The following is a 14,638-nucleotide window of genomic DNA, read 5'->3' on the forward strand; positions in this document are numbered from 1 at the left end:
CCCCCACCTGTGACTGGACCCCGTCCCTTTACAAATTCATCACTCCACCCGATTTCAGGAGAGAAAAGCTCACGCTCACGTGCATGCGCCGGGAGTCTAAGACGTGATATACACAGTAACACGGAACAAAGGGTTTACTGTCAAAACGTTTATTGTAAAATGGAGTCTTAGAACAAAGGAAAGCAGAGTTCACATCAAAATGAAATTTATGACACCAGCTTGGATTTCTGAATACATTGTGGACTTTGTGCCGGAATATCAAATTCCAACGATGAAGTCAGTAACTGAGTAGTCTTACCACACAAGAGTAAAATTTAATGTTCCATACAAACATTACATAAGATTTTGGCATAGGACTTCCTCAGAATAACATTGCAGTAGAATAATTGAGAAAAAAATGGTTAAAAAAACAAACAAAAACAAACCCCCAAAACAGTAAAGTGATAATGCCATCTATTCAAAGCTCACACTCAAAGAATATAAATATTTTCTATTATTTAGTACAAAATTTTAAAACAGTGTAAAAGCAATATGTGCAGTGTATTGTATCTGACATGAAACGATATATTATTCTGCACACGATGTAAAATAATTAATGTAGGTGCTTGAAACTCTACTTTGAAGTAAATAATCGCATGCCAGAAAGCTCCTCACAGGCAATAGAATGCAAATAAGTTGGAATCAGAGGAAATATGGCTAGTCCTTCAGATTTCCTGGTAGACACTCATTGTCATCACAGAAATGCTGCATCTAGAGCCGCCAGGCTATGCCCCAGTCAAAGCACTGAACATCTAAGCAGGAAACCAGTCTTACTCAAAATCAGTAAAAGGCACCTGATTATAGAAACATGTCTGCTCTGTTACATAGGTGGTTTGGTGAGACTGCTAATTTCAAAAGGCTGCAGCAAAGTTAGTGTATCACAACAATTGACAGTATCAGTATTTAACTCAGAATAAGTTTTAAAGTGACCTTTCACGAAATTCCTACCACTCCAATGAAAACTCAGAAAGTAATCCTAGTGCTCCAGAAGGCCTTCTGGATCTCTCCCAACCTTCTCCCACCCGCAATTCCTTGATTTTAATGGGGTTCAAGATGGCATGCTTCAGCTGGTGTTAAAGTCTAACTAATCTGCTGCCTGTTAAAGATCGCTGGCCAAACCCAGCCTTCAACAGTTCGACAGCTTTGAAAACAAGAGGGCCACGCACCTGCAACCTCTTGCCATTGGTTACTTATGTAAAATATGACATTGTGATTGGAGGGAAAAGGGCCCTTTTAAATGAAGCCGGCCACTTTGCAGAACTGTAGCTACCTCAGTGATGTTTTCCTCTCGTTATTGTGGCATTGGGGTAACAGGAGAGTAAACCTAGCTGTTTCATAAAGTTTCCACCAGCGTTCTTATGGGGAAAGAACCCATTCCCACAAGTGGAGATTGAAGATAAATGCCACAAACCTACAAAATTCAGATTGTGCAGCTGAAATTCTGAAAAATGCATCTTTTGACTCAGGTGATTTTGTTTGGGGTAAAACGATTAGACATGGAACTCTAAAACTGCCAGGTTTAGCAAGTTTCTCAGTGGAGGAAGGGACGATGGAATTATCTACTGGGTGTAACTGTCCCTGGCATTCGGGATGTTACCATTTGTGGCACTGGGCACTATATATGCCCTCAGTCACATGACACCCAGCACTCCCAATCACCCTCAGGTGACAGCACTACCTCGGCTGAGAACCACTAGTAGGTGCCATCAAATTCTACAAGATCAACTTTATGAGTAAAGGGAAAAAGATGAAAGAGTAATATGTTCTCAGTTGTATGGCTCCAACAATTATTACTACAATTCAGAGTTTCAATTCTTATTTTGAATCTTCAAACTTATGTTTCTTTCTCTTACAAATGTACATTTTTGTAAGTCAAATAATTGGAAATAGAGCAAACACCAATAACTCGCCATTTCAAAAACTGATCTGAAAAGTGTATTAATTAGAAGCTGCACAATTAACATTAGGTTTTCTCCATATGGCTTTATAAAATTAATGAAACGAATAATAGAGTCTAAAGTCTTCTCATCTTCACAGAGTGAGACTACTTTAAAATCCCGCTTATATGATTGGGGTTTCCGGAATGTTGGAAACCCTAGGAAGATGTTGCTTTGGGACAGAATGTAGAATAGCCAGTGCCATATGGTCACTACCTGCAGCCTAATTCTCGGGGGGAGAACAGTTTCAAGCTTGATCCTGAGGGGCTCAACCTGCTGGATCCCGAGTCCTTGCCGTTTCTTGATGGCAGAGGACTGAGTTATGACCATCTTTGGAATATTGGTGGGAAATGGCAGCAGGTGAGAGAGTAACGGATATTACCTAATTAACGGTAAATCGAGGTCTGGTACGGAGTCCTATTACCTTCTCGTTTGGCCCCACTTGGCTGTTTTTACTAATGCAGCAAAACTTTGTGTGTAATCATAATAGATTTACATGTAAAGCCAAAAAAGTCAGTTTCATTAAGTTCGTCTGTTCTAAATTTATTGCTGATTATTCCTAAATAAGGGGCAAGGTTTACATTCTTCCATCAAGTGCACAGATCCCAAATTTAGCCCATCGAGAGTCCCTTGTCAGCGAGGCCTTTCCTGACCAGACAAGAAAAAACCTCAACACTCCCCATGGGCCTTATCTTCATTCCCTGTTCATTTTGCAGCACGCACTTACCACACATTCCCATTCTATACGGTGTATTAGTGTTGTTTATTGCTGCTCTCTGCTCTCTAGCACGTAGGCTCCACACGTGCAAAAATTTTTTGTCTAGCTGCTCCCTAGAACAGCACCTGGCGCAGAGAAGGGGCTCAGTGAGTATCTGTGGATGAATGACTATCTTTGCCTGGTAAAACGGGCAAGAGGCTTTTAAACTACAGTCTTTGGCTCTCTCCTTCAGGTTGCTAAGCCACAGTGTCCGAGGGCATGCTGGGAAGTCAAGAATTGAAAACCGTCCCTTCTGCTCCACTCCAAGACTTTCTGCTTGAGCGGCTTGGCTTGAGTCAGGGGGCAGACAGGATGCTTGTTGAAGTGTGTGCCCATTAGTCACCAGCACTCTATTGTGGTGTGCGTGTATCAGAATGGGTATGTGGAAACCCCCTTTCCAGGTGAAAGCTTACCTGTTCTTTCTGTATTTCCCTAGTCTGTGGGTGGTAGCTTCAAACAGCAACAGGATTAATCTATAGCTCACACTCTTTCCGGAAAGCAATCAATATTTAATTTCATTTCATACTAAATAAATATCACTTAAAGTCGATAGTTTTCCAGAAGGTTACTGAAACCATTTATTTTTTATTGTCTTTTCACTAGAATAATTATAGCAGCTAACATTAACTGTCCATTTACCATGGGCCTGGTTACTTAAGTGCTTTACATGTATTATTTAATAATAATAATAATAACAATCCTCACAAAAATTCTTTAAAATAGATCCTATTATCATTCCCATGTTAGAGATGAGCAAACAGACACACAGAGGTTAAATAATTTGCCCAAGATTGTACAGCAAGTGGACGCAGGACCTGACTTCATATCCCTCTCTTTATCACTCTACTTATATAGGCTGTTCTACATCTTGCACGCAGAACATTTTATTCGTTATTTTTCTCCAAACAAAGCTGGAATAGTGTACTGATCATTTTGTGGTATTTTTCAGCTTTTAATGGGGATTAGAAGCATGCCATGCTTCAAATTCCAAGAGGCTTTTTATGATCAAATATACTTGGAAATAGGATTAGATAGTATCTATGATGATATCCTTTCTTAAGTCTTCCATAAAAAGAATCACCAAAAGTGCTTTGATTTAATAGTCAAATGAATAGCTCTGCTCTCTAATTTAGGCTGGAAAAAAAGTCTTTGTTCTTTTGCCTTTTAAAAAAAATATAACTATAAATGTTCTATAGTTTTTTGTTGTTTTTTTTTTTTTTTAAAAAAAACAACCAGTGTTTTATAGTTTAAAAAAGCTTTAACAAATAGGTGGTAACATTCAGAGACGATCTCCAGGTTTTTACAGCTGCGCCTGCATCTACTTCTCTTTACCTCCAGCATCACTTAGGGTTTAAAACAGACAGCCCAGGAAGGCTCCATCTGATATTAAGAAGAACCCTTCCTTTTGCACTTTTGCCAAAGTAGTGAGGACATATCTTTGCTATTCCTTTTATAATATTTATTTCCTTCTTTAAAAAATCTATACATATATTTAGGATCCAAGATTATCAGGCCCCTCTGGAAAACAAACACGCATACGCCCTTACCAGCAGTGCAGGGCAGACCTGTGTCAACACACTGCCTGCAAGGGTCCCTCTAAGACCATATCTCTGTCTGCACACAGGAGAAGGTGAGCCTTAGATGACAGTTGTTCAGAAGCTTCCAGGGCTAGCACTGGTTTGAAAGCCTGTGACATCTGCTGCTGTTTGCAGAAGAGAGTATTTCTCCTTCGAATGTACTATGGAGAACATCTCTCAGGTCTCACTTGGACTAGTTGTGCAATTAAGTATTGAAAGTTCTTGGCATATAGGTATTTCTGAGGAAGTATTTGTTAAACCTTTCATTTCAATTTTTTTATTGTTGGATTTTTGTAGTCACTGCCAATTATTTCTGACAGGACAGTGTATCGCCTTAAGAAAAAAAAAAGTAGTATGTTACAAGAAATGAAGTGTCAAAAAAGATTAGGAGTTAAGAGTGCTTGTTCAAAACGTAAGTTTTCCTAGGCCACTGAATAAATGAAATAAAATAAAATAAAATACAAGCTGTAAAGTACTCATTAAATTAAAAAAAGCCAGAATGTCATTAGTTAAAAATCCTATATTGTATATGGAATCACAAGTTTCTATAATCAGGCACCACATTTGCTGATTCATATGCCTTTTTGGCTTGATTTCCCCCACCCCCATGTTTCTATAAGCAAAAACAAATCAAAAGTAAAATCAATAAAGAAATGACTGTTATAGAAATGCAATTGGCCTACAAATTCTTGGTTTTCTACCTCCTTCCTGGCTTTTGTACAGACTGAGATAACAAGTTTATTTTCTTTTTCCAAACATTTTCAATTTTATTACTTCGCTTTCTGCTTTCATTCACTATTATCCATGTCATTATCCTCCTCATCACCGTCATCATCATCATCGTCACCTTCTGACAAGTCAAACTCACTGAACCCCAGGGCCATGTTGACCTTCTTCCCCTTTCTCTTAGATGTGGTTTTAGAAGAATTCTGCTTGGCTTGCATGTTTATCTGCATCCCAGAATGCAGCACAGCTCCTGCTTTGTTCATTGAGAAGATATCCCCAAAGCCCATCAGCATCATGGCCTGCAGGCTTTGGTTCATGCCATGGCCCTCCCCGTTACTTGTTGCTGTGATCTGACATGACATCTCTGCACTGTTTGACTCCTCTGTCTTAGATTCAAAGTAAGACTCCTCAGACATTCTTGCAGCAAGAGGCAAGAGAAGCTATCACAAGGGAAGAGAGGACAGAAGTAAAAAGAGAAATTAGGATCAATTTAAACAAAGGAAAACAGATACCACAAAATTAGCGGGCACTGCACAGAAGGTACATGATTAGGGAAGTAAATGAATCCAGGGAATTATGGGGAGAATTTATTTATTGGCATGTTTGGCTGCAGGAGATTTGCCATAATTTATAAATGACAGAATCAATCACAACCCAAAGTTTGCAAAGCACTGTTGGAAGCCAAATTTCAAATGGGAAGAAAGTTGCACATTTTAAGCCTTCATTTTGCTTAAAACAAAATAGTTTTTAGGATTTCTCTTAATTTTTCCCAATTTCACTTTCATCAGAGAAACATTAGTTAACTAGTATATTAAAAAAGAAATTAAATGGAGATGAAATCTCAAGTAAAAAAATCAAGACACCTTGAACCAAAGAAGAAAAGCGTAGATGAAGCATGGAAACAGCTCAGCAGTCAATATAGTTCTAAAAAAAAGTGGGTCATTGATTACCCTTTTTTTTTCATTAATTACCCTTTTAGCTAAATTAGGATCTGAATCTAAACCAAAAAATGAGGCCAGAATTCACTTGTTTCCATTTATTATTTATTACAGCTAGATAAGATATAATACTAGTTATCTGATTTATGAAACAATTTACTTGTGAATAAATTCTAGATTCTGTCTCTAATAGTTATGTTATAAACAAGTACATCAGTCCATGTGAAAATTGGGAGGAAAGGGAATTACTGCTAATTTAGATTGTTACTTTTTTTCTCTATTCTCTACTATGTAAGAATAGAGAATACTAAGAATTTCTTCTTTTGTACGATTTTATTTTTAGGAATTCTTCTTTTCACAGTGGATACAGACATTTATTTTTCTACCTTATATAATTATGTTGAACAGCCAACCTATTTCCATAAATGTTGGTCAGATTCATTTTGGGAGTAGAACTGTTTGGCTCTGAAAAGTGTTACTGCCTCTTTTCTTGAGAAATAAGCAAATTAAGGCTTATATTTTTGGTGATGTTTAAACATGGGTAAATTTATGATAATGTACAAATATATCACTGTGGGGTGACCTTTACTTTCTGGGTATAAATATGCATTTCGGGGCCAATTTTCTAACTTTTAAATTAAAATTGGAGCTGAGTTTTTAAAAAATCCTACTCTATGAAGAAAAGACTTCTGAGGTTGTTAGTTCAAAAAGAATTTCATCTAATTCTTCTAAAGAAATTAATGGCTTTAGATCCTTTAACACTGGAAACAGGATATTATTTTCCTTGTAGTCAAATTTCCCAGCTTCACAAATTTGTTTTCAGTTGTTAGATGCTCTTGGGAAATTCTTTGTTGCTTGTTTTTTTTTATTATCTTATGGGTCCTTCCTCACATTATATTAAGATCTTAATAAGTGTCTCTCAAATAAGCTTTTACTCTTAAAAGAAATAAAGTTTTTTACATCAAGCTACAATAATATAATAATTATAAAATAAACACTGTTCATATATATATATGTATGGAGAATTCATCTTCCCAAATATCTTTAAGTAATATTTTAATTTCAGGGAAGAAAATAGTGTCCTTCCTCAAAATAAATCCAATAATACAATTTTAAAGAAGGTATGTCCATTTTAAACTTCTATAATTAAGATGAGGCTACCTACAGGAAACTTAAATCTCCAGCCACTTCCTTTTTAAAAGCTTTATTTTATCCTTCTCTCAGAAACCTCATTTACACTCATCTAGACACTGGTGTGAGGATTAAAGAAAATACCTACTTATAAAGTACCTGAGCACAAACTTTCTTTCCTTCAGAGTCACCAGCTCCGAGCAGAAGAGACATTAAAGGCAAGTATGTAAAGAAAGAACACTTCGCGCTCACAAGTAAGAAAAGGGAAGAGGATCTCGCTGAGACGGCGCTTCATGCTGGCCATTATTAGATGGCGGCCCTCAGAGCAGCTCCTTTACAGAAAGTTTTCTGCGGTTAAAATGCAGCATACAACCTACTGAGCACTCCCAGCATTTCAGTCTTTATTACACAACTACGTTACTAATAATAGCAAGAACGTGTGCAAGGCAGCCCATGATTTCTTAGCAAGACGAATGCCAACAAACCAAAGAAAGGTTCTAAAGCGTACTCTGAGAGGTGGTGTAAAGTTTGCTCTTACAACGCTACGTTTACAGTCAAGCCATGCAATGCTTTATAGCCGAAGATTTCAATGTTCTGGGAAAATACAAACAACTCAGGAAGATGGCCGGGTTTCTGCCTCTCATCCGCTCTGGGAGGAGCAGAGCTCCTTACAGGTCCCAGGGCAACGCTTTCTGAGCTGCCTGTTGGCATCAATTCAACCAGAACAGGAAACTTCCCTGACTTCTTTCTCGGGAGCCGAGTTAAATTCACTGAACCTATAAAATGTGGTACCTTTTTAATGTCCACGATAGTCTGAACGGATAGCAATTCAGGTTTTACTTTGGGATTCCCTGAATTTTACTTTTCTGAAAAAGTAAAATCCGATAAGAAACATTTACCTTCACTGTATTTTCCCTTTTTTGGATATCAGGTTGCTTTTCCACATAAATGGGAAAAGGAGGCAAACTATTTTATTCTTTAGACACTGGAAAATACTTTGCAATTGAGCATTGACTGCTTAAGGGAGATTAAGACTTTTAAAAATAGGAAAGCTTTTTAAGATCATGAAGTGAAGGGCATTTATGTATTTCTTTTGGTATAACTGCCATAGCAACTATCAAGAATAAATGTAAAATATATAACAAATGTACTTTTAATCTTACCCTTACTAGTGGACAAATATGACCCATTAAAAAACCTGGAAAAACCAATGATAAATTTATACTTCATTTCCAAAATGATAAATCATTTAAAATAGAAAAGAATGCTGAAATTTGATTAGACTTTAATATAACACAGTGGTTCTCAACCTTGGTTGCACATTAGAATCACCTGGGAATCTTTTTAAAATCCTGATTTCTGGGCCTCATCCTCCAGAAATTCTGTTTCTTTGTTATGGGGTGGGGCCACAACATTAGTAACAAAGAAACATAATTTCCAGAGGATGAGGCCCAGAAATCAGGATTTTAAAAAGATTCCCAGGTGATTCTAATGTGCAGCCAAGGTTGAGAACCACTGATATAACATATCAACATATAAGTTCAAGGTAAGTGTATAAATAGCAAAACTCATAAAAAGAATTTTTATTGTCCTTGAATTATAAGGCTTGGAGTAAACCGAGGTATTTCCTAGGTGTATTAATACTGGAGGTCTTTTATAGCCCATGATCATAATGCCAAATTGAGTAAGGAACATTAATGCTTGTCATTTATAAGTCATTAAATTATCTCTCTTTTAGAAGAAAAACCTGGTGAGGTTCTGACACATCAAAGACTTTCTTAGACTGTGTTTCACTTATTAACTGATGAACTTTAAAGAGTTAAGCAGCATTAAGGCACATGTTCTGGGCAGCTAGCAGATGGTGTGAAAATACACTGGGTTTTATTTTTGTAATTCTAATATATGAACACCTTGACAGAATAATAGTTCTTAGGGAAAGAGCCAGAAATAGAGTAAGCTTTTCTTCTACATTTTTGGCATTTTGTAACTGAAATGAGATATGAGTTCTACTTGAGTATAAGTGTGGGCCTTATAATATATAAGTGTTAGGCAGGAAGTGAGGAGGTGGCAGTGGGAGGGAGGGAGGGAGGGGAAGAGTTGCCATGCGCCATGCTCAGCGTGTCATCTATGTTGCAGGGAGGGGGGGATTGCGGGGGGGGGGGCGGTTAGGTTATCCCTATGGGGAACACTCACCGGGGTGTTGGACTGCTCCGTTAGTTTTTGCTCCCACATCTTCAGACGTCTTTCTCGTTCTTTGAGCTCCTGCTCTTTAAAGCTGAGGTCACGTTCTAGTTTCTTCAGCCTCTCAAGAGTTGCTTCAATTTCACACCTGCACAGGGATAACTGGTTTAAGTCTCAACTTTGCTCCAGAGTGATTAAATGGTCCAGTAGAATGCTTACTCGTAATCAAGGTAAAAAGCTAAAACTCATGCTTTTAAACCAAACAGCAAACTCTCAGAGAATAACACATCTTTCATGGCCTTCAAAGTCAATGGGTAGTTTCTAGTTTGGAAAAATAAGCTCAAATACTTTAACAAAGCATTAAGGAGCCAAAGCCATGGCACTGGTGTTCTAGTTTAGCCATTTAATAAATGCTCACATTCCTCTAGTCTAGCTCTTTACAATTTACAAAGGACAATTTATATTATCTCATCTTATTCTCACAACAGTCCCAAGAAACAGATGCTAATCTTAGAGAGAAAGATGGGAAAATGATCCTCAAGATAGGTGATCAATATCACACCATTACTAAATTCACGTTAGCTTATTCACTGGCTAAGTCAAGTAATCAATTGATTAAGCTGACTCTATTTCCTGAGTTGTAAGGGGTGGTGGTTATCTGACATCAGGGATTCCTAACTTGCCTGATCCTAATAATTATCTGTGCAGCAGGTTAAAACAAACAAACAAACAAACAAACAAACCCATACAACAAAACTAGGATCCTTCCTTAGAGCTCATGATTCAGTAGAGTTGGGTGGGACCCAAGAATTTATATTATTTAATAAAAGATTCAGATAGTTTTTACCATCAGGCAAGTGTAGGAAATTCTGGGCCATATGTACTCCACGGTCCTTTTTCACTCTAATAATTTAAAAGAAAGCCCCCTCCTGAGTCTGTATAGATCAACCAACCTCACCACTTCATAGAAACTGAACCTGGTAAGATGGCTCAATGCATTTTTTTTCCTCGTTCAGGACTACCATGTTTAAGTCTAAACTTATCCTTTGAGAGCTGGATGTTCTTTCCCTTGAGTTTCTGAAGAGCCCATGAGAAAAGTAACAGTAATGAAAAAAAAAGAGAAAGAAAGAGGGAGGGAGTGAGGGGGAGGAGAGAGAGAGAGAGAGAGAGAGAGAGAGAGAGAGATATGGAGCGAGGGAGGGAGAACCCTAGGGACGAAAGGCTGGAGAAGGCACACACAGAGAAGAAAGAGGCTGGAAAGAGGTGATGTGTAGAGCAGCTGTTGAGTGCTGCCAACAGCTGTTTCCAGGTGCCATTAAGACAATCCTGCATGGCAGACTCAGGAATTCTGGCTGAGACCATGTCTGTGGAAAGTAGAAGCCCCCAGATCTAAGTTAATGAATATATGTGACCAAAATCTGCCTTTTATTTCCAGGGAAAATCAGCATAAGTGGACAGCTTACTCCAATGTCCTCATAGATGAGAACTAAACGAATGCAGACAAAACAATTATGGGCAAATCCCAACTCAGGGAACAGCTATTGAGATGGGTCTAGATTTGGGTCTGACACTTTACTTCCTTGGTGCCATCTGAAAATTAAAAACCAATATAGTAAAGTCACACTATAGTCCTCAAGTATGATATCAGACATAAATATTATACCCATTCATAAATAAGTTTGTTTTTATTTCTAAAATAGAAGATTGAGGAGGAAAATCAATGTGGTTCAACTTTTATAACAAAGAAAGGCCATCTTCAGTCAATGAGAGGGAAAGAGAGTAAAACAGCCTGTGCCCCTTGTTGTCCTTGCTTTTGGTGATGCGTTGTTTTGCACCCAAATGCAACTCTTAATGCATTTATATAACTTTCCTGTTGTAAAAAATATGGTTTACATGTTTTAACTGATGAAAATCACAGCTTTACTCTTAAACAAAACCTAACGAAGGCTGACTGCCACTACTGTGAATTTTCCATACGCTAAAAACAGGCGAGGAAGTATAATTATCTTCTTTATTAGACAGAAACTTCCTTTGAAATAAAAGGTCAATGAATAAAAAACAGGCCGAAACCGGTTTGGCTCAGTGGATAGAGCGTCGGCCTGCGGACTGAAAGGTTCCAGGTTCGATTCCGGTCAAGGGCATGTACCTGGGTTGCGGGCACATCCCCAGTAGGAGATGTGCAGGAGGCAGCTGATCGATGTTTCTCTCTCATCGATGTTTCTAACTCTCTATCTCTCTCCCTTCCTCTCTGTAAAAAATCAATAAAATATATTAAAAAAAATTTTAAAAAATGAGTAAAAAACAGCTTTATTGTATATATATTACATAAGTATATAATGTGTAGATTATATTTGTTCTTATGTATTAAATGATGTGTGCTAATACCCAAATAGCAAAGATTAAATTTCTTTGATCTTTGTTTTTAAGAGGCCATGACCCAGGTGGAGTATTTGATCACAAGTCAGACCACAGCCCAGAGTGCTTTGCCGACACAGAGATCGGAGTGCTCCCTTACACACCACCCGGCTCAGGGAGCACACACTCCCACAGGCGCGGAGGCCCACGGGGCAATGAAAACCGAGACAGGACGACATAGTTTCTGTTCCTATGCTCACTGCCACTATTGCTAGCAAGTCAACCGAGGAGAAACAAGCTGAAGGTGTGATGAGCAAGAGCCGTGGACAAGATTTCTTTCCTGTCATTCATTAGGTCAAAGGAAAGAGCATAGTTAAGGTGGTTTTTAATAACCTCGTTTTAAAACGAATTCCAGCATTCAACTTTCTAAAACTGGATAGGCGTTCCATCTGGTCTCTGGGTAGCGGAACCTCAACCAGAAAACAAGCATTTGCCAGAAACACCAGAAAGGACTGGAATCTGACTTCACTGTGACTCTGATTTTCAATACACGCTTTGGACAACGGCCGCATGGTTTCAGACACCAGACCCAGTGGGGGTGCGGGGGGGGGGGGGAGGGAGAGAGAGAGGAGTGGTCTGATGTGTTGTCTTTTGAAACACCCAGATCAGTGGTCAGCAAACTGCGGCTCGTGAGCCACATGCGGCTCTTCGGCCCCTTGAGCGTGGCTCTTCCACAAAATACCGACTTCTGCGCATGGGCCACGAAGTTTCAATCGCACTGTACGTGTGCGCCCGCACGTGGTATTTTGTGGAAGAGCCACACTCAAGGGGCCAAAGAGCCCCATGTGGCTCGCGAACCGCAGTTTGCCGACCACTGACCCAGATGATGCCAAAACATTTAATTCTTTTCACCACTTGGTATATTGAGTGAAATAGTTGTTTTACGTTATTCAAACCAATCATACCGTCATATTTCTCTTCTCTAAAAAGGAGCCTGGTCAAGGGCACACTGCACGCTAATCAGTGGATGGCGTGACACTGGCCACAGTCCCAGAACAGTACTGCACGCGTGTGCTACTGCAGGCCTGGGGTCAGACCACCTGGGTGCCTCCACGGCAGTGGTTCTCAACCTTCTGGCCCTTTAAATACAATTCCTCATGTTGTGACCCAACCATAAAATTATTTTCGTTGCTACTTCATAACTGTAGCGTTGCTACTGTTATGACTTGTAATGTAAATATCTGGGATGCAGGATGGTCTCAGGCGACCCCTGTGAAAGGGTCGTTCGACCGCCAAAGGGGTCGCGACCCACAGGTTGAAACCGCTGCCCAACTGGATCCATCTTATACGACGTGATTTGGGCAGGTTACCCGACCTGTCCAGGCCTCGGTTTTTGCATCTGTGATGTCAGGGTTGCTATGTGGATTAAAAAAGATAACCTGAAAAAAGTATAATTATCTAGTAAGAATGTAATACATGACAGCTGTGCTTATTATTGTTATTCTACTTAATATATTACTCTCCATGTTTTTAACCAATGCCCAAGTTCAGATAAAACAGCTCTGCTGTGTCTCAGATAGTGGTTTAGTGGTCCAGGTAACGATCTATACTCTCGGGATTAACTCAATCCTGAAAGATAGCCAATGAGGCAGCCCTCTAGGCAACTACTGTATTCACCTTTTACTAAAATACAATAATGTTTTACCAATTTTATTCCCCTCATCTTTTCATTTTGAAGCATTTAAAACATTAAATTTATTATTCAGCTAATCCAGGTTTATCATAGAAAACATTAAAGATAAACAAATAGAAAACATTCTTCCATAATCTTATTGCCCAATGATAACAATGACCTTTTGATATTTTTTCTATGTACACACAAATATACATATAAACATATATTACAAAAATGGAATCACTCTAAACATACTGGATTGTAGCCTCTATTTTAAAATAATTTTATCAGATCTCTTTTATCATGAATTTCTCCATACTATTCTGTGAATGGAGATATTTTAACTTTTAAAAACCACAAATAAACAATAAAAGCAAAATGAATCTCCTTTTTATTGCAGTTTATGCCATTTTCAGTTTTATGATTCTAAGGATAGAGGTGTCCTACATTCTTGCATAATCTTCTCATTCATTTTTTTAGGAATACCTTCTTTGGAAAGGTAGTATTTTTGTCACCAGCAATGCATGAGAAAATTCATAACACTGGGTATTTTCATGATATAAATTTTTACTAATCTGAGAAGCGAATTATGTTCCCTTATGTTTATTTACTTGACTGCTAAATGAGGTTGAATATATTTCATATGTTTCTTGGCCATTGGGTTTCTTTTTTTTGGGAACTGCCTTTTTGTGTCCTTTAGTATAATAGTAAATAGTATAATACTATTCTCAAAATAGTAATAATTATGTGTATACTTATACTTCATAGTTCAACACTGGGCATTCCATGTGCATTGGGTCTGATCTGTTCATCACGAAGGGCACCTTGCCTCAGCCAAAGTTCAACAAATATTTGAGTGAATGCATGTAAGAACATATTTGTCGTGGCAAACAAATTAACTTGCATATTTATATTCTCTTGTGCAATACCATACTGTCTTTTTATATTATTAGCACCATTGCATTCTCTTCCCCAAATAGTTACTGAGCAACTATGGTCAAGGCACCTTCTAGATGCTATAGGTACAGTGATAAACCTGATCCACTTTAGCCAGTGACACACACACACATTAAGTAAACTGTAAATTACTTATTAATTACAATAACAGTCATGGGCATCTCTACTTCCTTAGAATAGATTCCTAGAGATGGAATTTCTCTGACAAATGGTATGAAAAATTTAAAGGTTCCTGATCCTAACTGATTTCTGGGAAGGCTGTATCAGTTTACAATCCTGCCAGCCATGTGTGAGAGTGCCTGCCTCACAGTCCATATACGTGGAGGAATAGCAGTGCTTTTAATTAACCTTCACCAGTTTGATAG

The 14,638-nt window shown here is 38.3% G+C and overlaps 1 protein-coding gene across 4 annotated transcripts in view; it reads right to left on the reverse strand.

Moving 5' to 3' along the window:
* The window catches only part of MAP3K20 (mitogen-activated protein kinase kinase kinase 20), a 138,387-nt gene that overhangs the window by 38,060 nt on the left and 85,689 nt on the right, over positions 1 to 14,638 (reverse strand). For 3 of the 4 annotated variants that reach the window (XM_081095638.1, XM_081095640.1, XM_081095639.1), the window contains exons 11-12: positions 9,299 to 9,434; positions 3,688 to 5,476 (exon numbers count right to left, since the gene is read on the reverse strand). In XM_081095638.1, the coding sequence (XP_080951764.1) occupies positions 5,099 to 5,476; positions 9,299 to 9,434 (514 nt within the window). In that variant the 3' untranslated portion in view covers positions 3,688 to 5,098. Of the gene's footprint in view, positions 1 to 3,687; positions 5,477 to 9,298; positions 9,435 to 14,638 lie in introns of those variants that run through there. The other variant, XM_081095637.1, reaches the window with a different exon arrangement.

The sequence above is a fragment of the Myotis nattereri genome (genome assembly GCF_964212035.1).
Source record: "Myotis nattereri genome assembly, chromosome: 7".
Lineage (NCBI taxonomy): Eukaryota > Metazoa > Chordata > Mammalia > Chiroptera > Vespertilionidae > Myotis > Myotis nattereri.